At 35.0% G+C, this 27,690-nt stretch overlaps 2 protein-coding genes across 2 annotated transcripts; both read right to left on the bottom strand.

Moving 5' to 3' along the window:
- Window positions 1-9,662: 9,662 nt before the first annotated feature.
- On the bottom strand, window positions 9,663-15,429 carry LOC106118722 (chymotrypsin-like elastase family member 2A). Its single transcript, XM_013313469.1, has 7 exons — window positions 15,106-15,429; window positions 14,183-14,356; window positions 13,266-13,497; window positions 12,220-12,329; window positions 11,544-11,714; window positions 10,508-10,664; window positions 9,663-9,934 (listed from the first exon to the last, which is right to left on the bottom strand). Exons 1-7 carry the CDS (start codon window positions 15,364-15,366, stop codon window positions 9,714-9,716), a joined length of 1,326 nt encoding a protein of 441 aa, XP_013168923.1. The 5' UTR covers window positions 15,367-15,429; the 3' UTR covers window positions 9,663-9,713.
- Window positions 15,430-18,121: 2,692 nt separating this feature from the next.
- Window positions 18,122-25,856, bottom strand: LOC106118707 (chymotrypsin-like elastase family member 2A). The gene is given in 7 exon segments (NM_001311993.1): window positions 18,122-18,904; window positions 19,796-19,952; window positions 20,910-21,080; window positions 21,720-21,829; window positions 22,503-22,734; window positions 23,347-23,520; window positions 25,490-25,856. Coding segments are annotated over 7 exon segments (1,308 nt in total). The 5' UTR covers window positions 25,733-25,856; the 3' UTR covers window positions 18,122-18,683.
- Window positions 25,857-27,690: the final 1,834 nt, after the last annotated feature.

Genomic DNA, 27,690 nt, shown 5'->3' with positions numbered 1-27,690 from the left:
TCAATAACATCTATGCAGGTTTTACAGCGTACGGAGTCGCGGGACACAACTAGTAGTCCATAAGATACATACTAATTAAATTCACATAAATAACTACATTTTGTGTTTAATTGCTCTTACTTTCTTATGATATAATGGGGTAAAATAGTTAATAAACTGTTTAATTTATATTATGTCTAGTGAGATTATAAACTGACGTAATTAACAATAACAGTGGTAGAGTGAAGTGGAAGCGATTCCGCGTTTTTTTAAATTTTAGCGCCGCGCCTAATTTAGTCCTCTTTCCCTTCCCATCCTTTTCTTTATAAGGAAAGGATGGGAAGTGGAACTGGACTTTCCGGATGAGAGGATGCAAGGAAAGGGAAGATATTTTCTTTCTTTGCATCCTCTCCTCCGTTGATTAAAGACAAGCAACGAGTATGCGATTGCGTATGTCTATGGGCAGCGGTCACTTCGCTATTTCAGCGATTTCGGGTGGCCGCTCGCTCGTGTGCCACCTTATGATATAACAAAAAAAATGTCGTTGATTAGTAAGAATAAATGAACTAGACAGCGAGAAACCTTTATACTCCTCTTTTCGAAAGGTTTCGCGCTTAAATTATAAATTATATCGTATTTAATATTTTATGTAAAAGACAGTAGAATGTGGTAGGAATAATAGATTATTCTAAACGTATTGTAAAGCGTTTTGTTTCAAATGGTACAATTTAATATCGAGAGGGTTTTGCACAATCTTGCTCGATGTGAATTCAAATCTCCGTATTTGAGCGCCATCTAGCGGAGATGTTTAAAATCCGATGCGGTTTAGTATAAGATTTTAATGCTGGCCGGTTTATTTCTATTTTATTTTTTAATTTAAAAATATTTTTGTAGTTTTTTGTTAAATTACCAACATTCCAAATAAGCTCTAGGCTTAAGCTACAATATGGTTCGATGTTCTTAAGACGGTAAATGAACCCAGGACTCCGTGATCGGTTGTCTGTACCTTTAATTATAAAACTATTGGCACTTATTTAAAATACGTATTTTAAATACGTATTTATTTTATTTTAAATTAGCTGTCGCCCGCGACTCCATCCGCGTGGATATATAAAAACTTAATTAGTGTAGCCTATGTTTTCTTTCAGACTATGTTCTAAACGTATGCCAAATTTAATCGAGATCCGTTCAGTCGTTCTAGAGATATCTTCAAACACCCATCTATCCATCCACATCACATCCATCTAAACATTTGCATTCATAATATTAGTAAGTTAAATAAAAAGTAGCTCTTCAAGGCGAAAAAAAGTGAATAAATTGCATCCTATGTCCGTCTCCTGACTCTAAGCTACCTCCTCACCAATTTTCAGGCATATCGGTAAAGCCGTTCTTGAGTTATGAATAGTGTAACTAACACGACTTTCTTTTATATATATAGATATGTTCTTTTTGATCTATTTCCTCTATCCTAGCGAGTCTAACAATAAAACACCATCAAATAATCAAAAACCATTATCTTTGCTACATAAAGCTTAACTTCCTTTGTAGTTGACCATTTTAATATTTAACTACTTCATAATGACGTGTAATTTATTTGTAGAGGAAAACGGATCTTATTGTCATGGACATTCAAACTAAAGGTAAATTGTCTTGGGATTTCTAGTTTCACACGACGACAGAACAGAGGTACAGCAGTAGACAGTGTAGTACTGAAATTGTGGCCACGAACTAATGACAGTGTATGTTCCAACCACAGTATATCGATATATCACCCACTTATTATCTTATTATAAGTCTCCATTGTGTGCCTCGGAGTCTACCTTAAGTTGGTGACTAGGCCATAATCAACGCTAACCCAGGCCGAGTTAAGTTCACACATATCTTTTAATTTCTTCGCAGTGATGTGCGACATCATTATGTTTTCCTTCACCTTAAATCCGTCGGATTACATATTTAAATCGAAAATAATATTAATACAAGGCGGGATTCAAACCCAAGACCTGCATATCAAGTTCTTAACGTGTCTCAGGTCATCATATCCTCTGCTTTTGAAGTGAAAACAGTAATAATTTAAGATATTCAAATAAAATACTTATGAAGCGGACATTACGAGCATTTTCTTTTAAATATTTTAATCGTAATTGCGCATAATCTTTACATCCTCAATCTCTTTTAAGTGTCAAAATAGATAACCTAAACTCTATCAGTAGTAAAGTTATTTAAGCGTACAAATTGGTTACAGTTAACGAACCGTTAATGCTTTTTAATCTGTCAAATCAGCAAAGACAGCTTTAGCTTTCTTTGCACAGAGTAGCTATCTCTTGAAGGACGTCACGTATATATTTCAATGCTCTGTGGTTAGAATAATAACAGTACTACAATATCTATTGCTTTTCCCTACCCATGTGTGAAACTAACACTGACAGAATTGTGTGAAGTTAAAAGTAAATGTATCCATTAGTCTTTGTAAAGAGACCATTTGGAGTTCGTGTAATTAATTTTGTATGAAGACATACATCTCTACAAATATAGGAAAAGTTACTGCAATCACTCAAAATTCATATTGTCATCCTTTTTCATCCTATTTAAATAAACAGAGACCGATAATACAATTTCCAAACCAATACAAATACAATAGCTATAATACCAATAGCTCAATGGTAAAGGGTATGGATTTCTGATCACTTGGTCGAGAGTTCGAATCGCGCCATTTGATTTTTGTATACCATATCCTAAAAAGCGCAGAGCTTAATTGGTATGCTACCAAAAACATTAAATTGACAAAAATCTGCTAATGTTTTGTATTTTTAAATTTTAATAAAAAAAAATAATTAAAAAAAATCGAACTTGAACAAGCGAGAAAAATTAGATATTTTCTCGCTTCCAGTTTCTCTCTAACCCGAGTTTCTTTCTTATGGAGGTTGTCCTTCGGGAACAGACAACGACTCTTGCTTATAGAGGTTTCTCGCTTATCCGTCGATTCGTTCGATTGTATAAGATTGTTACAGAGTCCTTTGGTCACTTCATCTTACAGTTGGTTTCTGAGACGAAAATCTCTGTATAAAACATGTCGTCATCTCTGAGATAATAGTATATTTTGAACCTGGATTAAGTTATCAGAAACCCATAGCAGTCACACTGTGACTGTGAATCTTACTGCAGAGACAGGAACCTTCTCTAGAAACCGCGCGCATCTTGAGAAGGTTCCTCTATCTGTATCCCTGACCACTGGTTGTTTGAGTCATGGGATTCCGCAGCCGGTGGTGTTCTTTTTTAATTTAATATTTTTTTTTATTTTCATATCAAATGTATGTAGGAGCGTCGGTGGCTCAGTGGTCAAGCACTTGACTTGCAATCTGCAGGTCCTGGGTTCGAATCCCGCCATGTACCAATGTGTTTTTCGATTTCCGATTTACATATGTATATTTATCCGACGTTCTTACGGTGAAGGTAAACATCGTGATGCAACCTGCACATATCTGAGAAGTAATTCAAAGATATGTGTGAAGTCAACCAACCCGCACTTGGCCAGCGTGGTTGACTATGGCCTTATAACCTTTAACTTAGGGTAGGCTCCGAGCCCCTCGGTGGGGACGTATAGTGAGCTGATGATGATATCAAATTTACTATATTAAAAATATGATAAATAAATGAATACGTTTATAAATGCGAATGTTTAGATGGATGTTTCTTTTAAGGTATCTCCGGAACAGCTAAACGGATCTTGATGATATTTGGCATAGATGTAGAGCATAGTTTGGAAGCACACATAGGCTATTATGTTTTTTTAATTGCGAGCGGACGGAGTCGTCGACAGCTAGTTGTTAAATAAAATAAATAAAGTATGAAAAAGTAAATGTGATATATTTTGTTATTTAATTAATTAATTAATTAATTATGATAAGTAATTAAAGTATCAATTACGAAGGAAATAAATTATAATTAATTATTTTAAGCTTTCAAATTTTGATGGAGTATAAAATGTTGGCAATTAATTTTATTTACATCTTACTGTTTTTTTTTTAAGATTTGCTAATGATGTAATGTTTTTAATCATTTTATTTTATTTCTTTTGAGTAAAAAATAAATATTTTCTTTCATCGTTTTGGTAATTTAGCTTATGAACAAAAAAGACACAGTTAATGTGAAGAAGTACTGTTTAATATTTACTGACTATAAAAAAAAATAACGTACAATAAACTTTACACCTATTTAAAGTAATGAGATTGAATGTGGATGGCTACAAATGTAGAGGAAGACCAAATAAAGTATGGAATGACTGAGTGAAGTAGCTGATAGAGATGTATGGAGGAATACATACTGTGTCGATCCACAATTTTAATTAAAAAAATCTAAATTATGGTCGAATAGTAAATATAATTAATTTTACTAATATTATAAATGCGAATGTTTAAATGGATGGATGTTTGTTAGAAGATATGTTTAGAACAGTCTTTCCCAAAGTGGGCGATAACTCCCCCTTGTGGGCGCTGCAGGTCTCAAGGGGGGCGGTAAGGGACCCTGAAAGAAAATGGTGGCGATGTGTAGAGGCCTGGGGGGTGATTTGTAATTTTATTTAGCTAGGAGGCCTCTTAGACAACGACTGCATGAGATCTCGACTCTCAACAACAACTTGTGAACATCAACTAATATGAATTAAAAGATCTCTTAAACGCTAAGAAAATATTTATTCTCAAAGTGGGCAGTAGACAAAATAAGTTTGAGAACCACTGGTCTAGAAGAACATATAGGCTACTTCACACACACATACACCCCGTTCAAACACCCAACACATACACGCACATTGGTACACTTAAACATTTATTAATTTTTAACTAATTTAGCTTTTTTTTTATATAATTTTTAGTTAATATTGATTGTTCTCTTTAGATTATTAAATTATTGCTCAACTTTAAAAAAATTGTACATACGCAATGTAACTTATAGGAAGTCATTGGCTCCTTTAATACAGGGAGACCTAGTAAAGGAGCCAAGGTTATAATGAACCAGATTTGTTGAATGTACAATAAAACTTTATTATTATTATAAACGATATACATTTATTTATCACATTTCTAATATAATACATTTCATATAAATATATATATATATATACAAAACATATTATATTAAAAAGAGAACACCACCGGCTGCGGAATCCCATGACTCAAACAACCAGTGGTCAGGGCTGCAGAGACAGGAACCTTCTCACGATGCGCGCGGTTTCTAGGATAACTGCCTTTTGTATCGGGCCCTTAATCCAAATGTTTAGCGAGAGCTTCTTGAGATGTTGGTCGAAGCTGTTCGCTATCAGTCCATTTACCGATACGACTATCGGAATAATGGTAGTCGATTTCATACGCCACATGGCGGTAACCTCGTGAGCCAAATCTAGGTATTTTAACACTTTTTCCTTTTCAGCTTTCACGAGATTCTCCTCATGTGGAATAGTGACATCGACTAACATTACACAACTCTCAGACCGGTCTATTATTACTATATCGGGCCTATTGGCAGCAATAGTCCTATCCGTAATAATAGATCGTTATTATTATTATTATTATTACTTACCCGCGCGGACGGAGTCGCGGTCGACCGCTAGTAATATAACTCATAAATTAAAAGCAATTGTTAACATTATAAATGTTAGGAATAGTCAATTTAGATTGCAGATACAGATAAACAACAGTTGTATTGTTGAGTTATCTGTAATGAACAAAGTTGTAAGAGATTTGTAAAGTTATTGGTCATAAGATCAAATTATCTTATACAAGAATATAGATTAACATTAATGTAGGACTGTGGTTTTTGAACGAATGTTAGACAATTAAGATTGAGACGCGTGAATGACTGATCGGACAGAGTGAACGGAATTATGGAAGGACGGCAAAACGAAAGGAGTGCAAGTAAAAAGATATTGTAAAGCAATAAATAAAATAATAAGAAGACGAAAATCTTTCATTCTGCCCACCACCTCACCACATTAACTAGCTATCTACGCCAGTGTCACTCGGATAATCAAATAAAAACACAAGATACCTTTAATAAAATTTAGCATAGAGACCGCTTTAATATAGCACGAATTGGTTTGCCCGGTGCACCACGAACACAGAAGACAGGCGTGGAGTGAAAGAAATTCCGCGTTTCGTCTGATGAGTGTGCGTCCCGGTTGCCTAATTTTAGTTCTCTTTCCCTTCCCACCCTTATTCTTTATAAGGAAAGAATGGGAAGTGGAAGAATCAAATACTCAGTTCTACTATCCCTTGGAGCTTTGAAAAAATTAAACTTCTAAACAATTTTATGCAGCAAATTTCCTTAAATTCGACTACACTCACAAGGGAATGCAAACCTACGTGGTACTTTTCGTATCTTGAAATTTAGTACAAGTAACTTTAGCATAAATAAAGGAAAAAATTACCGTAAATTTTTACTCACATAGTTTGTACGGAACAGTGGGGGCGTGAGTCCGACTCGTACTTGGCCAGTTTTTTTTTAATTTCAAACATAAAATGATTACATTTATATTTTTCGAGCGATTATTAAAACTGTAGGTAATCTGTGAGAGCAATAGCTCTGGCAAATTGAAAACAAACGCTCGTGCAGTTTACGTATTAGCAAAAACGTTTGCTCTCTAACAAGATTTGTATCTTGAATAAAAAGGAGATTTTCTTATTGAAGTTCTAATCCGCAAGGAACGGCTTGTATTTTTTTAAGGCGTCAGATCATACATGTTTTTTTTAATTATTATAAAGTGGCAAAAGAGCTAGCGGCTAGTGGACACCCGAATTCTCCGAAATAGAGAAGCGAACGTTGCCCATAGACAACGGCAACTGCAGATGCGTTGCTTACCTTTAATCGACGAATTTCATCTTCCTATACCTCCACTTCTTCATCATCCACTACCACTTCCCATCCTTCTCTAAATAAAAAGTTGAGAAGGGTAAAGGACTAAAATTAATCTTCTGTGTCTTCTTACTATATCTTTTGTAATGGCAACCAAGAAAATCAATTAGAAAAAACCTCTTGCTATCCCTCTCATTTTCCTTGACAAAAACAAAGCCAACAATATGTTTACATGCGTCACTTTCAACCGTGAACTCATACAATAACCTATGAATGGATCGGCAACTCGTTTATAAAATTCCTATAAAATTTAAATTCATTCATAACTTTGGATGGAATTTATTAATTGAAATTAATTAAGTTAATTTAAGTTTTAAGACAATAATTACAAAACAAACGATGAAAGCCCATTAAGAGCCATGAAAATAATTCACTGTAGAAGCATCGCAACTTGAAGTTAAAATATAACTTGCTAAAATAGAAAGTTTAAGTATTAATTATAAATATCTATTGAATATTCATGTTGTTTGAAAATGTATTTAGAGTTAGTTGTTTTATTTAAAACAAGCTGTCGCCTGCGACTCCGTCCCCGTAGCCTATGTGTTCTTTCAGACTATGTTCTACATTTATGCCAAATTTCAGCAAGATCTATGCTGCCATTTTTCAGATCCCTTTCAAACATCCATCCATCCAAACATTCCCATTTATAATATTAGTGAAACTAGCTGTTGACTGCGACTCCGTCCGTGCGGAGGAATGAAAAAAAAACTTAATAAATTGCCTATGTGTTCTTTTGGAAATTTCAAAGCGATCCATGCTGTCGTTTTTAAGATACCTTTCCAACAAACATCCATCCATTATGATTCGTATTTATATTAGTATGATAAATAAAAATAAATTTTACAATAACTAAGTTCTTTAAATTCAAAACTGGAGTAAGGTATGTTAAACGCGATCGCATGAAATGTCCACAAGTCTGTAATCCACTTTATGTCTCGATCACACCGCAGACGGTAGCTTCGATTTGCATACGAATAGAATCGACCATTTAACCAGCCACTAAAGTCTACGTATTGACTTTCGTATATCTAGCAAGAAGCAATGGTCTGTACTCTAGCAAGTAACGTTTGTATTGTTAGGTAAAAAACGCACTTTGCCGGTGTATCGCAACACTAGCCTTATTAAAATGTTAACGTTTATGTCCCCTCACTAATCATTCTGACACTTGAATTTTAACGAAAGCACGTCATTCGCGTCATAACGTTCTAACTAATAATGTCTCAAAGTATCATTCTATTGAAATATCTTAACGGCTCAGGGTTATACGCAGTGTCTTCGTCCCTCGTCCCGCGAAGCTTCCAAACACGTAAATTGTGTTGTATGCTGCGACTAGCGCATTGTTAAGAGCCGTCAAGATATCTGAATACAATTATACTATGCATGTCTTAAGTCAAATTAAAAAATGCGTTGGAACACACTTTTGGACGAAATATAACAAAATATTTCTTGTATATTATACCGGCAGTTACAAATAATTTTATTTCTTTATTTATTCAAATACAATACGACGAAATAACATCGTGGAATAATTAAATTGGCATGAAATCTTTTAAACTTCACTAAATTCGTGTCAATTTTGACAGAAGAGTTAAAAAGTTTTCCAATTTTCCGACCGACGGAGTACGGGATTGCTTCATTCTGATAGCGTTTGGTATTTTGCCAATTTTCCAATGAAAGTGGCTTGTACTGGAATTGTGAAGGAAAAATATTGACTGTTAATTACAAGAACACTTTATTTGGTATATAAGAAAATATTAAATACACCGGTTTATTGTAGGCTGAAATAAGTTTCAAATAAAAATGTACATTGTTGTGAAAATATCCTCTCTTTGACAAGTTCCTTCTCGTCACCTCTCTGTTTATTTAAGACAAGCTGTCACCCACGACTCCATCCGCGGGAATTAAAAACAAAACTTTTTCCTGACTATGTTCTACTTATATGACAAATTTAATCGAGATCCGTTCAGCCGTTCTAGAGATATCTTCAAACACCCATCCATCCATATCACAGCCATCTAAACATTCGCAATTATAATATTAGTAAGTTAAATAAAAAGCAGCTCTTTAAAGCATAAATTCGTAAAATAGTCCATCCTATCCAGTCGTATCCTATGTCCGTCTAATGGCTCTTAGCTACCTCCTCACCAATTTTCAACCATATCGCTAAAGCCGTTCTTGAGTTATAAATAATGTAACTAACGCGATTGACTGTTTATTCTCAGTCAGGAAAATAATAATCAAAGAACAAATCTTAATAAAACAGGAAAAAAGATGGTTTATGTTTAATTATCTTGTAAAACTGGTTTTTGTTAATTGCGCAACTTACAGTAATTAACCGTTGTTTTCTGAGACCAAAATATATATTAAACATATCGTCATCCCTGTCATTATCTTATTACAGATATAACAATCCGGGATTTTGGTCTCAGAAACCCACAGTTAGTCTTTGCGTTTGATTTATTTTCTTCGTGTACTCAACATAAGACTACGATTAATTTGAGAACCAATGTTGTTTCTCTCAGCTACAACTACATACTTACTAATATTATAAATGCGAATATTTAGGATGGATTTTTGTTTGAAAACATCTTCAGAACGACTGAACGGATCTCGATGAATTATGGCATACATATAGAACATAGTCTGGAAGAACACATAGACTACTAATTATGTTTTTAATTCCGCGCAGACGGAGTTGCGGGCGACCGCTAGTATGCTAGGACTTAGGACCTATAATGGGATACGTAGTACCAAAAGATGAATTAAAATCATGATGTTTTTTACTCATTTACTCATCAAATTCTTCAAAGTAATTTAACTAATGCTGAAATTTATTTCACATATTTTTGAATCCAACCTCTGTATTCTGCGATCTTCGTGAAGACTACGTATTGGTTAGGATCGCATACTGGCATATCTCTTCTGGAGACGCTTAAAGACACAATGCCGTAGACATACCAGGCACCAGTCGCGTTGGCAAAGTCACTGCCAGTCACATCTGGTACAAACACATGGAAACCACCTCCGCTGTCCCCATTGCAAGCTGATGTTCCTGAAACATAACACTACTTGTTAAAATGTATAATAAAAAACTAATGAGATTAAATTTGCATGGCTACAAAGGTAGAAGAAGACCCAAGATAGCATGGATGGATTTTTTTTATATCATAAGGTGGCAAACGACCGAGCGGCCACCTGAAATCACTGAAATAGCGAAGTGACCGTTGCCCATAGACATACGCAATTGCATATGCGTTGCCTACCTTTAATAGACGGAGGAGAGGATGCACAGAAAGAAAACATTTGCATGCATCCTCTCATCCGGAAAGTCTACTTCAACTTAGCGATTTTATGTGGCGCTCGCTCGTTTGCCACCTTGTGATATAAAAAAAATGTCAAAATTAGCATGAGATTTTTGGTACACTTTACTTCCCTTAGAGGCGCTGCACGATCGATGACGATTCGATGGCGGTTGTCACAAATATTCGTTGTAGGCCCACTGATCAAGGCTGCAGGACCTATCATCGTGGTGATCTTTGGGAGCGTATGTCCAGCAGTGGACATCTTATAGCTGAACAAGCAAGTATGCTTTTTTAAATTTATGGCTCTCACAATTACTACTTACCATTACCAAAACCGGCGCAGAACTTTTTATTATTCAACAATTTTGAATAGAAAAGTGGATTCTTCTTAATACAATCGGAATCAGATATTTGAGGCATCGTCGCTTGTCGGAGTTGAGTTGATAGTGCATTGTCCTGATCGAATCCCCATCCTACCACCTGGAAAATAAAACTATTATCTATTAACAAAATCAGAACTGGTTAAAAAAAAGAATGGTTAATCAGAATCCTTCCTATGTTTTTCTACTAAGGATACGTTGAGAAAGGAAAATATCTTGGCTAGGAAGGGTAAGGTAAGGAAAAGGATACATATTTGAATCCGTTCTCTTTTCTGTCCTTTCAAGGTATCCGCAAATCTTAAACTTATTGTAGATATCTTACAGTGGGTTTCTTAAACCATAATCTAAATTTAAAACATATTTCTATCTCCGTCTTGTCAAGGATAATGACAGGGATGACAATATGTTTTATACGGAGATAAATATAAATTAAAACGCGCTTATCTCAGGAACTACTGGTCCGATTAGAAAATTTCTTTTTTTGTTGGATAGTCCATTTATAGAGAAAGGCTTTAGGCTATATAACAATACGCTGCGATCAATAGTTTTTTTTTATTATAATTCCGCGCAGACCGAGTCGCGGGCGACACCTAGTATTTTTTACAGATTTTGATAGTTACTTTAGACATACAAAGAGAGAGTTTGGAGCGTCGGTGGCTCAGGAGTCCAGCACTTGACTTGTAATCTGCAGGTCCTGGGTTCGAATCCCGCCACGTACTAATGTGTTTTTCGATTTCCGATTAACATATGTACATTTATCCAACGTTCTTATCTGAGAAGAAATTTCAAGATATGTGTGAAGTCAACCAACCCGCACTTGGCCAGCGTGGTTGACTATTGCCTAATCACCCTTAACTTAGGGTAGGCTCCGAGGTGGGTGGGGACGTATAGTAAGCTGATGATAATAAAGAGAGAGTTTGACTGATTGAAAAGAAATTGACAATCAAAAATATATGACAGTTTAAAAATATGTACTTACAGTGCCTATGATTTTTTCTTTATTAGGCAGCTTTTCAACCGCTGTGGGGAACCATAGACAAGCTGGTTGTACGTAATCATTAAACCGTACTTCAGAGGTTAACTTCAATAAAGCTATGTCGTTGTGCAATTGTTTTGCATCGAAATTATCGTGAACTATTATTTCTTGGACCTGTAAATATAAATAAACATTAATCGTTTGTACGTAAGAGCGTCGGTGGATCAGGGGTTTAAGCACTTGACTTGCAATCTGCACGTCGTGGGTTCGAACCCCGCCATGTACCAATGTGTTTTTCGATTTACATATGAATATTTATCCGATGATCTTACGGTGAAGGATAACATCGTGATGCAACCTGCATATATCTAAGAAGAAATTCAAAGATATGTGTAAAGTCTACCACTTGGCCAGCGTGGTTGACTATGGCATAGTCACCCCATAGGGTAGGCTCCGAGCCCCTCGGTGAGGACGTATAGTGAGCTGATGATATGATGTTTTTACGTATTTATATCGAAGACCAGCTGTCACCCGCGACTCCGTCCGGGCAGAATTAAAAAACAACCATAATTAGAATAGAAGCCTATGTGTTCTTCCAGGCTAAGGTTCTGGAGATACCTTCAAACAAACATCCATCTATCTAAATTATATTAGTAAGATTTAGTTTAGGTATACTTACAGTTTTTTCCTGAGCTTCCAAGTCTCCGCCGGCGATATTATATTTACCTAAAACAACGTTTAGTGTCTCCGGTACGACCGGTTGACCTCTAACAGACGTGCAATGGGCAGCTGAAAAAAAAAAAGATGTTCGATATGTTATTATCAAATTTCTGATACATCACTTAGAAAACAAGTTTTCAAATTGCTGTTGTGTTTTGTTTATGAATGACTAGCTGTCGCCCGCGACTTCGTCCGCGTAGATATTGGAAAAACTTAATATATAGATAAGTAAATAAAAAGCAGCTCTTCAAGGCATAAATCCGAAAAAAATGAATAAATAGTATCCTATGTCCGTCTCCTGGCTCTAAGTTACCTCCTCACCAATTTTCAGGCATATCGGTAAAGCCGTTCTTAAGTTATAAATAGTGTAACTAACACGACACTCTTTTTTTATATATATTATATATAGATTTATCACATTTTTCCCCCCAGACGTAATATTTAAAGATGTTTTAAACTAGAATACAACTAAGTTAAAGCACCGATTTCAATTTTCGGATTAAAATTTAAGACCTTAAGCCATTCTACTCTTAACCGTTAAGCTGTTAGCAGTGAAGAGTTACTAGATTAAGAAGTGAGAAAAAACGAATTGCGTATTAAAATATTTATTTCAGAGATGAACATTGCTAAAAGACAAAAACTAAAGAAGACCGAAGAAGAAGTATTAAAGTTAAAGAGAATAAGAGAGTAACGGCCGATTACTTAAATTACATTTATTGTGGGCTTCCGAGACCAAAATCCTCTTTTAAAACATACCGTGATCACTGTTTAGTCAAAGACAGAGATAATGATATGTTATAGACAGATATTTTGGTATCAAAAACAACAGTTAAATATGTAACAGCGTCTCAATTGATAAGGCAACGCTTAAACTCCAAAAAAAAACAACTGAAATTTTGACAGCTGTCAGTTTGCAAACGGCACATCCACTTACTTCAAGAGTCGTTGCAGTATTCGGCCGTAAAAGTAGAAGAACCTTGCATAAAATGGAATTGTTTCTCGTACCTGTTAACACGAAGGTTTTGGACAAAAGAGTTCCACCGCAGATGTATTTTATAAGATTTCTTTTGACTCTATATAACGCTGTATGCCACGGCCAGTCTCCTGGCTTTGTATCCGCTCCGTTCACAATTAGTTCTGTGTGTTCAACTTTTCTACGACCACACGAACCATCGGGCACTTTCAAATGGCTTTCTGCAGAAACTTTTGTACCAATAATTAAATTATCCAAGTAACCCTAAAATATTGTACTTTTTTAAGAATACAAAATGACAAAGAGCACAAAGCAAAGTGGCCATTGGCCACCTTTAAAGAACAAAGGAAATTATATACAGACCAGTTGTCGCACGCGACTTAATCCGCGCGAAAATAAAAATAAAACTTCATTAGTTTAGCCTATGTATTTTTCCATACTATGTTCTATATTAAAATAAGCCTTGTTAAATTGTCAACGACTTGTCAGCACTCGACTTGCAATCTGCAGGTCCTGGGTTCGAATCCCGCCATGTACCAATGTGTTTTTCGATTTCCGATTTACATATGTACATTTATCCGACATTTTTACGGTGAAGGAAAACATTGTGATGCAACCTGCACATATCTGAGAAGAAATTCAAAGATATGTGTGAAGTCAACCAAGCCGCAGTTGGCCAGCGTGGTTGACCATGGCCTAATCACCCTTAACTAGGGTAGGCTCCGAGCCCCTCGGTGGGGACGTATAGTGAGCTGATGATGATGATGATGAAATTGTCAACGTTTATGTCCCCTCACTAATCAATCTGACACTTAACATTCGGGGCAAATGATTCTAACTAATAATGTCTAAAAGTATGTATGTCAAATTTTATCGCGATCCGTTCTTGAGATACTTTCATCCATCCATCCATACAAAATTCGCATTTATAATATTAGTAAGATCTTACCTTATTTGGTGACTTACAATATTCCACCGTGTTGATATTTAAACTCTCAAAGTACGGTACGGTTCCCGTGACTGGACCTCTCACTGTGAATCCGACGGAGTCTGCGTTATCGAAGAAATGGATAGTAAATTCGTTATCATTTTGAACAGATATTCTTGCTTTTGCTGAGTCGAACTGAAAAAAAATAAGGCTTTGAACACAATGTGAACTACCAGCTTATTGTTTTGAAAAATTTAATTTACAAAATTAAACTGTCGCTTTCTTTTTTTATAACAGAAGGGGGGCGAACGAGCAGCGGGAACACCGAGGTGTTCAACAACGCCCATGGACATCAGCAATACCAAAGGAAGCGCAGATGCGTTGCCGGCCTTTGAGATAGCGATAAGCTCGCTTCTTGAAGGACGCTAAGTCGTAGCGGTTTAGAAATACCGCCAAGGACAGACCATTCCACAACGCTGCTGTACGAGGCAGGAAGTTTCTCGCTAACCGCACGGTTGTGGATTGCCAGCCATCGAGATGGTGTGGATGGAACCTGACGGTCTAATCAGCAATTACTAAGGGAGTCTCTTAATGAAGATTTCTAATACAAAATCAACACTAAGGGAGACGTCACACTGAGTGCAGTATTAATTATTCAAGTTTATTCATCTATACATATTAACAAAAATGACGTGTCTATATGTAATATAATATTAGTATAATTAAATAAAATACATTTCATAAGTATACATGATATATTTTTGATTGTATGTCTGTATGTCTGTCCACAAGGCCGCGTTTGTTCCGAGTAATCCCCGGAACGATTGGGCCGATTTTGACAAGACTTTGACGGGAAGGTAGCTGATGAAAGCGAGCTTATAGGCTACTATTTTTTTTTTAATTCTGCTAGACGAAGTTGCTAGTGTATAATTATAAATACTTACAAGTGTAACAACAGCTTCGGTGTCGAATTTCAATTTAATTTTGGTATATCTCGGTACACTTTTACCAATAAAAACATTATATTGGTTCTCTTCTCCCGGAGGTCTTCCCGGTTCAAAAGATATGGTTATGTCCGTGACATTATTACAAGGATACGCGTGTAAAAGCGGATTACCGACTAGCGCCCACCCATCCTCACAATGGACACCAAATAATAAAGTTGAATAGTAAAATAATATAGTTTTGATTATAAGAATTTTCATTATTTGTCTGAAAATTGAATAACGCTGTTATGTCTACAAGATCTCTCGTTGTATTGATGATAATTTTCTGATCAAGTCCAGAATCGTCTGTTGCTTGCAAAGTGATGAATTGGTCAGTATTAAAAATGTCAAATTAACAATTGATGTCAATAAAAGAGTAAAATATATTTTTGGTTTATTCCCGTATTGAGATATTTTTAGACTTCCGTACGTCCGTCTGTCTGTAAAGACCCTTTTTGTCAGGAACGCGTGAAGGTATCTAGCTGGAATTTATTATAATTAATGCTTTTTTTATTGGTGTATGGGAGCTACAAGTCCTGGATTGGGTTAGGACGGCGCGAGATCGGGAAAATGGTAGACTTCTGTTGTCCGAGGCCAACGCCCACTTCGCGTTGCTGCGTCACCCTGGTTAGTTAGTTATGTTTTACTTTTTTATGGTTTGTTGATTTAGAATATCAAATCAATGACATTAAGGTTCAGGACAAGTTGTAAAAATGTTAATTCATCAGTTGTGATGCATTTTCCTTGTCGCTATTTTTCGCATTGCCTGCGACATGACAGATGTGTTGATGACGCATAAAACCAGTCGTATGCATTTTGTTTTTCCTATTACCTCTATAGACTTTATTTAAGTAACTAGTTGTCGCCCACGACTCCGTCGGCGTGCTCTAAAAAAAACTTAATTAATAGCTTGTTGCTAGTGTTCTTCCAAAGTATGTATTAAGTCTATGCCAAATTTCAGCGAGATCTATACAGTCGTTCTCGAGATACCTTCAAACAAACATCCATCAATCCATCCAAACATTCGCATTTATAATATCAGTAAGAAGTAAGATTTAATGTCCCATAAAATCTTCTGAACTTATCTTATGTCCATTGCCCCTGAACAATAAGAATAGCAATTGTTACGTAAAGAGAAAATGTATTTTAAAATATTTTATAAAAAAAATGAATCGAATCAAAATCAACAGGCGCTCTTAAATCGTAACGAAAAGTATTTCCAAGCAATGCAGTGTTTATAATAAATCAATGCTATATCAAATGTGTTTATTGACATAAAGAGTCAAAGATTATCTCTGACCCATATTTACTTCTATAAACACGATAATTGTACAATAATTTATTATCTTACTAATATTATCAATGCGAATGTTTAGATGTATAGATGTTTGTTTCAAAGTATCTCGAAAACGGCTAAACGGATCTCGCTGGAATTAGGCATACATAGTCTGGAAGAAGACATAGACTACTAATAATGTTTTTATCCCGCGCGGATGGAGTTGCGGGCGATAGCTAGTACTTAAATAAGTCTTATGGTTTCAATCGCTATTTAAGTTTAAAAGGATCTGAGAACAATGGTAGAGCCTGTATCTGCATGTCTGGCGTATGATATAAAACAAATCTTTACATTTCACATTTCCTCACTCAGAGTAGTTAAGTTAGACCTAAAGTGTACGCATTAGCAATTGCAGATGTCAGACACGGGTAGCTTCGTCATGTAAACAAAGTCGATTGACCGCTTGATGTTATACTACCTTACAATATAAGAAAAACTATAAAATTATTTTTGCCTTGATGTTTTTTTTTCTGTCTGAGGCTTAATAAGATCTCATTTATTACCTCTACATTATTAAAGAAATATCTTTGCCATTTTCCTTATAATACACGTGTTCAAACCAGCTTGTAAACAGGAATGTGTACGACTCGCCATTTCGGTATCAATCCAGTTTGTAATTAGTATTAAATATTTACCTTATAATATTGGTATAAAAATTAGGATCTTTAACGCTAGGATTATATTGATAGCTGCCGCACGCAACTCCGTCTGCGTGAAATAAAAAACTTAATTAGTAGCCTATGTGTTCTTCCAGACTATGTTATACATCTATGTCAAATTTCATCGAGATTTGTTGTGCGGTTCTGGAGATAACTTCAAACAAACATCTATCGATCTTAACATACGTATTAGTAAGATCTATAATCTGGTCGGTTTATTTATTGAAAATCACTTAATACTTCTTATTTTACTAATGTTATAAATACGAATGTTTGGTTAGATGTTTGTTACAAGATATCTCTAGAAGGACTGCATAGATCTGGCTGAAATTTGGTGTAGGTGTAAAGCAAAGACTGGAAGAAAGCCTATGCTAATTGCTTTTTTTTTTAATTCGGCGCTGATGGAGTCAAACCGCGGAGACGGAGCAAAATATGTTGTAACCAAAAATAAAAGCGAATTTTAAAAAGGTCAAAGAACCAGGATCTTTCCTTGAATTATTATTCAAGACAGTTGTATAATCAAAAACTGTTAAAAATTATATCTCTTTAATAAGGTATAAAACATATTTTTATTTAGATAAAAACTAATACAGTCTTAAACAGAATAACAATATTTTTTTGCTTTTTTTATTTCCTTGTCTTCTTTTGAGCACATAATTCTTCCACTTTAAGGATTACCATATATTTAAAACGTCATTTTTAGAAGCATTTTTATGTTTTTTTTTTCCGAATACACTTTTTTTATCTTTATTATGGAAAAAGTGAAAGAGCCGAACTCTGTTTTTTATAAAACTGACAATATTATGTTCCTTTTTTCTAATTTAAGATTAAATAATTTTCTTTCAAAACAAATACGTTTTTTTTGATTACGAAAGATATTAATTTCATTTGCAGTCTTTTCAATTTTAATATCATTTTTTTAGTTATATTTGTCGAGTCCTCTTTTTTCTTTTTAGTATTTCGAAAACAAAAGAATTATGGTGTTATTGTAAGAAACAATATAAAAAAAATAGTACTTTTGTATGTCACCGACGAAGTATGAAATTCGTCATTTTATAATCTCACTAGGTACATTATAAACTTTAGGAAAATTATTAACTGCATATTTTATTTATCAATTCACAATCGGTAAGAAAATATCATCATCAGCTCACTATACGTCCCCACCGAGGGGCTCGGAGTCTACCCTAAGTTCAGGGTGATTAGGCCATAGTCAACCACGCTGGCCAAGTGCGGGTTGGTTGACTTCACACATATCTTTGAATTTCTTCTCAGATATGTGCAGCATCACGATATTTTCCTTCACCGTAAGAACATAGGATAAATGTACATATGTAAATCGAAAAACGAAAAACACATTTGTATATGGCGGGATACGGGATAAGAAAATATTACGAAATAAATTTATTAAAAAAAAATATTGCTAAATATTAACTTACTCCGCTGGCGCATCGACCCGAGCTAAACATTAACACGACATATAAAAAACTTCTGAAAATAATTACATAATGAAAAAAAAAAATTTTCACTAAAAACCAAACTCATTGAACATATTTATCTATCCAATCTTTGTATTTAGAAGCGTCTGTGAAGACCACGTATTGAGTTGGATCGCATATTCTTGCGTTTCGCTTTGACACCGTCAACGAAACTATACCCTTAAGGAACCACGCTCCTGATGCGTTTGGTGCATCATCATGACGTACGTCAGGCGTGAACACAAAGAATCCACCACCACTGTCACCGTTGCAAGCAGATGTACCTAGAAATAATTTTTCTTTTACTCAAAACAGATTGATTTCTAATATCTTCAAAATTTCTTAATTACACATTATTAGTTAGGATCCTTTGACGCGAATGACGCGCTTTCATTACCAAGACAAGTGTCAGAATGATTAGTGAGGGGACATAAACGTTGACATTTTAATAAGGCTAGTGGTGCGCTACACCGGCATAGTGTCGGATTTTATTCCTAACAGTAGATATATATTTTTATATATCATAAGGTGGCAAACAAGCGAGCGGCGAAGTATCAGTTGCCCATAGACATACGCAATTACATATGCGTTGCCTACCTTTAATCGACGGAGGAGAGGATGCACGGAAATAAAATATTTTCCCTTCCCATGCATCCTCTCATCCGCAAAGTCCACTTCCACTTCCCATCCTTTCCTTATAAGAAAAAGGACGGGAAGGGAAAGAGGACTAATTTTGGCCTCCGGGACGCACACTCATCAGACTGTACTTGGAATATCTTCCACTTGATGCCTGTCTTCTGTGTGGTCGTGGTATATCACCGGACGAGCCGGGACTATTCGTGCGAACATGTTAAACCGGGCTTTACCACTGTTAAACATTCCCTTACCACTCTTTTATTATAAGAAAATGATGAGCTTAGGAAGGGTAAATATTCTTCGTGCATCCCCTCATCCGTTGATTAAAGGCAACGCATCTACAATTGATAAAGGCAACCACAACCACATTTGTAACTTTATGCTATAAAAATGGGACTGACAAAACCTTTCGATCAAAAAAAAAATCAAAATCGTAGCACCAGGGGCGGAGTAACGCGGTAACACATATAAAAACATACAGACGAATTTATAACCTTATTTTTGAAGTCTATAAAAAAGTTTAGTGTGGAAGTTCTCACCATTTCCCCAGCCTGCGCAGAATTTGTTATCATTCAAAACCTTTGAATAGAACAGTGGGTTACTTTTATAGCATTTCTGTTCTCTTATTATCGGCATTGAAGCTTGCCTAAGTTGTGTTGAGAGCTCATTGGATTGATCAAATCCCCATCCTACAACCTGCAAGGTAATATAAACTTCAAAGATTTATTTTTTGTGACTGAGTAGTCACTGTTTGCGTTGAGGAGGCATTTACAGCTTCACCGGGCTTGAGGTGGCCGAGCGCAGATGGCGCTTAGCCTGAACCTGCCCTTATACTGAGAGTGGGCACAGACTATCCGCGCGGACGGGTTCGCGTGGATAAGTAGCCTATGTGTTCTTCTACACTATGTTCTATATCTATGTCAAATTTCATGGAGATCCATGCAGCCGTTCTAGACATATCTTCTAACAAACATCCATCCATCTAAACATTCGCATTTATAATATTAGTAAGATTAATTATATTTACTATTCGACCATAATTTGGATTTTTTTATTTAAATCGAGGTTCGGCACAGCATGTACTACTCCTCCATACATCTCTATCAGCCGTCATATCTGGATCTACCCCCTTCTTACGCATATCCTCTTTCACACAGTCACTCCATACTTTTTTTGGTCTTCCTCTACCCTTGTAGACATCCACATTCAATCTTATTACTTTTTTGGTTATATCATCATCCCTCCTCATAACATGTCCAAAAACCATGCTAATCTTTTACTCCTCAATTTCTCGATCACTGGCGCTACTTACAAACTTCCTCTAATCTTTTTAACTTTATTCTTTCTTGTCACACCACACATCCATCTTATTTCAAGCTGAAATCATCTCAACATCAAATAAATTCTATCTTACTAATATTATAAATGCGAATGTTTAGATGGATGTTTGTTTAAAGGTATATCCATAACGGCTAAACGGATCTCGATGAAAATTGGCATAAATATAGAATATAGTTTGGAAGAACACATAGGCTACTTACTCATTTAGGTTTTTTTTTTATTTCGCGCAGACGTAGTCGCGGGTGACAACTAGACTAAAGATAAAACTTACTGCGCTGGTGTAGACACAAAGTATGTTTTGACAAAACTTACCGTGCCAAAAATTTCTTTGGTAGGATATCTCTCATGCGATTCCGGAGACCACACGCAAGCAGGCTGAACGTAGTCAGTGAATGTTACTTCAGTCCTTAACTTCAATAATGCAATATCATTGTCCAAAGATATTTGATATTTGAAATTTTCATGTAAAATTACACTGAAAACCTGCAAAAAACAACATAACTTTAGAAGTTGATTCAGATCTAAAGAAATATTAGAAAAGAAACAAAATAGATAAGAGAAATTCGCAATAAAATTTCAACTGACCACTGCACAAAACATCGTTATCTCGCTTTTTTTCAAAGAGAATAAGAGGGATGAAAATATAAGATGAATTGGAATCATTACAAATTGCCCGAAATCCACACCTAAAGTTGTGAAATGCCAAATATCAAAATCGTCTTAAATCTTCGAAACTTCATCATCAGCTCACTATATGTCCCCACTCAGGGGCTCGGAGCCTACCCTAAGATAGTAACTAGGTCATAGTCAACTGAGGCCCAGTGACTTCACACATATCTTTAACTCTCTCAGATATCATCAAGATGTTTTCCTTCATCGTAAGAACATCGGATAAATGTACACATGTAATCGGAAATGAAAAACACATTGGTACATGGCGAGATTCGAACCTAATAGCTGCAGTTCGCAAGTCAACTGCTTAAACCCTTTAGCCACCGACGCTTCTAAACTGCTGGACCGATTTTAATAAGACTTTTAGTAAAAGTTAGCATGCCTAAGTAACATAGGCTATTTAAAACCCTGATAAAGTAATGGACGATAGAGTCTTCAAAATTAACTTACTTCTTTCTCTTGAACAGCCACATCACCACCCACGAGGTTATGTTTACCAAGAATTACATTCAAAGTCTCAGGTATCACTGTCTCTCCTCTAACAGAAGCACAATGTGCAGCTAAAACATTTAATTACAATCAATATCTACAAGAATTGCAATTTACTTAGAGATTTAAAGCAAATATTGCGGCTAGTATTTACACTTGTTCTGTTCAATCAATGCAAACGTAGATCGTCTGGATGTTTGTTACCTCGTAATTCTAGACTAACTGTTAAATCTGGATGTTTGGAATAGAGAATTATTTCAATCTAGAATAGCCCAAGACTAACTTACTCAGATTTTTAGGATTCCGTACCTCATAGGAAAAAACGGAACCCTTATAGGATCACTTTGTTGTCCGTCCGTCTGACGCTTTTTCTCAAAAACGCGTTAAAGTATCAAGCTGGAATTTATATCTCATGTTCAGGTGTGCGGTCGCTAGGTGCTATGTTAAAATAAAACTTCTAAGCCAACCCAATCAAAAGATACAACCGTTTATTTATTAATCCCATCTGGATGATGTCAGGCAGCAGTCAAGGCGATGACAATATTTTATCGACAATCTACTTTACGAGATAGTATTGCTGTTGCGTGATTTTTGACAGCAAGTCAGAATACTTCTACTTAAGCCTGTCTTCTGTGAAATCGTGGACTTCAGGTGGCCGCTCGCTCGTTTGCCACCTTATTATATAAAAAAAACTTCTCTGGTTGTCTAATGAATGGAATGGGTTTTTTTTAATTTTGTTCTTACCAGTTAATACAAAGTTCTTGGATAATAAAGTTCCACCACAGATGTATTTAATTTCTCTTTTATAAAGTCTGTATATGGCGACATGCCACGGCCAGTCACCAGCTTTGGTGGCCTCTCCTTCGACAATTAATTCTGTGTGCAATATTTTCCTTCTACCACAAGCACCACCGCCGACTAAGTCAATTGGAATACTATCATCTACTGTACTCTTAACGAACTTTTTCAAGAAACCCTACGAAATAGGATCATTAGAACATATAATATTATAAACTTATATAAAAACGGCTAAAACGTATATTCATTCGGTGGCGGCACCGATTAGTTTTGAGCCCATCGAAAGCCCACTGAGCGAGCGATGGGCCGCGTCCGCGCAGTAATATAAGTCCCACTCACCCTGATAAAGGGCCCCGATGAGCTCGAAATTAGTCGGTGCCGCCATCGGCAGAATATACGTTTTAGCCGTTCTTATATAAGTTTATTATAATGTCTCAAGAAAGTTTGAATAATTTAAAAAAGAATATTATACGATTTAATATTTGTAATAGCAAAAATATTTTGGAATCTGTCAATGAAACTTTTGAATTAGAAAAATCATCCATTTCTTATTACAAAAGACAATTTTAACGTGAACAAAATTTCAGTTCAAGTCTCTTAAGGCTTTTTTTTTATTAAAATTTCTTTTTTTATCTTTTATCTTATTTTATTTAAAGAGTTTCCTTTATAAAATTAAGTCAAATAATAAAGATTTAACTTTTTTTTGTATGTGATATTTTACGATGCCGTTTAATAATCACATGTTAACGGCTATAAACAAAATACTAGATTTTAATATAATTAGACTTACCTTTCTTGGATTAACGCATAATTCCACTGAGTTAAGTTTTATACTTTGAAAATATGGAAGTCCGCCTGAAGGTGGACCCTTTACTGCGAACGAAATTGAATTAGTCATGTTCGTTATTCTTATATTAAAACTATCTGGACCAGAGGCACTTAGTCTGCCTTTATCTTTGTCTGCCTGAAAATAAAGTTTATAACAAAATCAACTAGAAATACTAACTATATATGGATACCTTGTACATATTCAAAAAACACAATGACGCATTTAAAACAATAAAAAAAATGTTTGTTTGTACGCGCTTATCTCAAAAAATAAATATAGGATTTAAAAAATACTTCTGCATTTGAAAGTTCAAGTATTAAGGAAGGTTATAGCTTTTTAACATCACGCTATGATCCATAGGTACCAAGCAGGGTTAAAAATAGAAAAAGATAGACCACGAAAGTGTAAATTCATAATCTAAAATTATTCAAAAGTGAAATTCCATCGCCGAAACAATTGTAATTAAACATATCTTTGTCTCTTTTTTTCAAAGAGAGTGAAGGAGATGACGATATGTTATACAGTTTCATCGTTATTGGAAACACACAGTAAATAATGCCAAAGACAATTTTACATATGTTTTAATAGACTGGGAAAAACTTAATATTGCACAATCGTATGTAAATAAGTTGTTTGTCTTTTTAGTAAATAAATATATATTGTTTGACCTTTTCGATTTTCCCCATCTTACTAATATTACAAATGCGAGAGGTTAGATGGATGTTTGTTCCAAATTATCTCAAATAAGAAGTGAATGGATCCCTTTGAAATTTAGTATAGATGTAGAACATAGTCAAATAGAACATACAGACTACTAATTTTTAAATCCGCACGGACGGAATCGCGGGCGACAGCTAGTATTACATGAAGATATACATGTACTAGCCTATATCATTCGAATATCATAGATTTAAAGTAATGAGATTGAATGTGGCTACAGAGATTGTGTGAAAGAGGATATGCGTAGGAAGGGAGTAAATTCTGATATGACGGTTGATAGAGATGTTTGGAGTACATACTTTGACGACCTTCCGTAGATAAATGGAAAGATTGATAGCCATTAATAGATAATAACTTTAAAAAAGCTGTTCTGTTGTTAAATTTTTACTAGATGGCGTTGTTAACAATTTTAAAATATTAGACGAAATTAATAATTCTTTTTAACGTTTCTACAGTGGAAATGCACTTTTATAACAGTATTTAGTTTGTTAAAAATAATACTATACATTCACCTCATACGGTGGAGCGTGTTAATTAAAAATTACAGTTCTTTGACCTCCAAAGTTCATGTTACTTGGAACACGTAACCGTTGTTTTCTGAGACCAAAATCTTTGCTTAAAACATATCGTCCACCCTATCTCTGACAAAACAGTTAAAAAAATGTTTGAAACGGAGATTTTTGTCTCAGAAACACACAGTAAAGAAACGTATACATTAATGATTAACGTCGGAAAAGTTAATCAGAGTTTGGGTGAAGTTTGTTTCTTAATGTTCGTGATCAGGAAACTGACCGAAGATGTTCAGATATGTAGGATTTCACTCACTTTAAATGTCTTTGTGTTATCAAGGAGAATGGGAATTAGAGGGCTTTTTATTTTTTTATTTGACAAGGGGGTAAGTTTGACCATTATTAATTTAGGTCACCGACGCCCATTGACATAGCCACACTGATGGAACTGCATTTACTCTGTACCGGCGTTAAACGTTTGGGTGAATGCCCAGGGCTTTGGACACAAAGGGGCGTTGCAGGTCTGTTTATCGCTCCTCAAAGGTATGGTTCACCCAGGGGCGTTCGTAAGAACCGGCAAGGATTTATATTATTATATCAGACTTTTGAGATATAATTGTCCGAATAACAAACAAACAATTCTTCATTATTAAATTCTACACGTACTGTCTTATCAAAACTAATTAAAAGAAACTTAATTAGTGGCCTACGTGTGTGATGTACACATCTATGCCAAATTTCAGCAGGATTCAGTCAGAAATTCTGGAGACAGCTTCAAAAAACATCCATCCATCCATCCATCCATGCAAACATTCGTATTTATAATATTAGTATTCTTACTAATATGTTTGGATTAAGATTAAGAAATTACTTACCAATTTTAAAACAGCATCAGAATCCGTCAGAATGTCAATTTCCGAAAATGCTGGTATATCTTTATCAATTAACACACTGTATACATTATTCCTGCCGTCTGGTAAACCAGGCTCAAATGATACAATAATTTCTTTATCATTTTTACAAGGATATGCATGAATTAACGGATTGCCAACAAACTTCCAATTACCCTGACAAACAATCTCTTTAACAAAGAGAAATATGAACAAAACAATCTTCATTATAACCTCAAAATTCACAACACTTGTAATCTTGATAGTTTATCACAATTGACTACATTCCCAATAAGGATAATTGTTTAAAAGTAGTATAACATGTTTTTAAAAATTAATTTAACAACATTAAAATATGTCTTTGCGTAACAAAACTTGATCGAACTGAGTTGAAGAATGAATGATCCGAGAATCTTGTGAACGACGATGTTATGTTACTTTCATAACATAACTCTGACAATTTAAAATGTTTCCGTTAATGTACAATGTCCTAATGTAAATTATTAGGAAGAAAATCCGACACTTTGCCACTGCGGTGTATTGGCTTATTAAAATGTCAACTTTTATGTCCCCTCACTAATCAATCTGACACTTGACTTGGTAACAAAAGAGCGCCATTCGCGTCAAAGAATTTGAACGTATAATGTCTAAAATACATACCCACAAAACATAATAAATACAACAAAAAATGTATGACGATCAATAAAATAATTATATTGTTTTAATACACATATGATTCGTCATTTTCAAAAATGACTAACAAAAATATTTAACAACTAACAACAACATAATATAACGTAGACGAGGAAAACGTGTTGTAAAATTAATTCCAATAGCTAACAAGACGAAAACACTCTTATTGCTTTTGTTTTACGGATCAATTTGCATTGTTTAAATAATAATCATTTATTATGCGCTTTAAAAAATTCAAATAAAATGCTTATTTAAAGAAACGTAACGAACTTAACTGTGTATAAATTTAATCTTTTTAAAATATCTTGAGGGCTCAAGGTCATCGGACTGCGCATTCCCCCCTTCCTCGCATCCCGTTACGTTCCTCTACACGCAAAAATGTGTTGTGCGCAGCGACTCGCACGATGGGCCGCTAAGATATCTGAAAAACAGCATACCAATTTTAAATTAATAAATAATTATCATTAATTTTTTCAGTTTAAGGCGCATTTTAACGAAAACCAAAATTTGAATTTATCGATGCAACCTAATAAGCGTATACACCGTAATGCCACTGACAAATATTCCTTAAATCGTATAAACTGGATAGGCTATAAATCGTGGTATTTTGTGCCTAATTGATATTCACCATTTTAACGTTTATGGTAGCGATAGTGACGATTTTTACTCATTTTACGTATGTGATGTTAGCTGTCGCCCGCGACACCGTCCGCGCGGATTAAAAAAAACTTAATATGTAGTCTGTGTGTTCTTCCTGACAATGTTCTATATCTATGCCAAATTTTAGGGAGATCCATTGAACCGTTTCGGAGATATCTTTAAACTAACATCCATTCTTATAAACATTCGCATTTATAATATTAGTAAGTTAATGATTATTGTTGTTGCTAGAGTACATTTCTATCAATAAATCTTCATTTATACAGCTTTTAAAGACACCTTAGTGGTAATTAATCTGTTCTTTGTCGTTAAATAAAAGTTCCATATATCAAAACAAACAAGTAATCGTACAAAGAAGTTAAATAAAATGAGACCACACACCCTCACCTTTGCTTTGTATCAAAAAAGTGGTTTCTACTTTTGTCTTTCCACACATAAAAGAACCTTTGTTTCACCACAGAGTAAAAAAGCGGCTGTAATTTTAAGGAACATTCGGAATGCATTCCGTTTTAATAAAGTCTATTTCAACTGTATCACCCCGATATTTATTTAATTGTCGGACGAAAGACCGATGTATAGTTATCTCTTTTCTTTCAAAGGGAATGTTTTTGTTGATGTGCGAAAATTGAGTCACATATCTGTGATTCAGTTTCGTTTTATTACTCAGCTTGGAATTTTTCAATACCTATTCTTGTTAGTATTCCTATTATTCTATATTTTTCTTCTTACTAATATAAATGCGAATGTTTAGATGGATGGATGTTTGTTTGAAGATATCTCCGGAACGGCTGAACGGATCTCGATGAAATTTGCCATACATATAGAACATACTC

The sequence above is a fragment of the Papilio xuthus genome, unplaced genomic scaffold, assembly GCF_000836235.2.
Source record: "Papilio xuthus unplaced genomic scaffold, Pxut_1.1 DF827570.1, whole genome shotgun sequence".
Lineage (NCBI taxonomy): Eukaryota > Metazoa > Arthropoda > Insecta > Lepidoptera > Papilionidae > Papilio > Papilio xuthus.
This window is presented reverse-complemented; position numbering and strand designations above follow the sequence as displayed.

Excerpts from the sequence above, each read along its gene's own strand:
- LOC106118722 (XM_013313469.1), bottom strand. The coding sequence starts at position 15,366 with ATGAAAATTCTTATAATCAAAACTATATTATTTTACTATTCAACTTTA. Across the intron at positions 13,498-14,182 it reads ATTGTAAGTCACCAAATAAG|GGTTACTTGGATAATTTAAT; the intron begins GTAAGATCTTAC and ends ACAATATTTTAG. Across the intron at positions 11,715-12,219 it reads TGGAAGCTCAGGAAAAAACT|GTCCAAGAAATAATAGTTCA; the intron begins GTAAGTATACCT and ends TTATATTTACAG.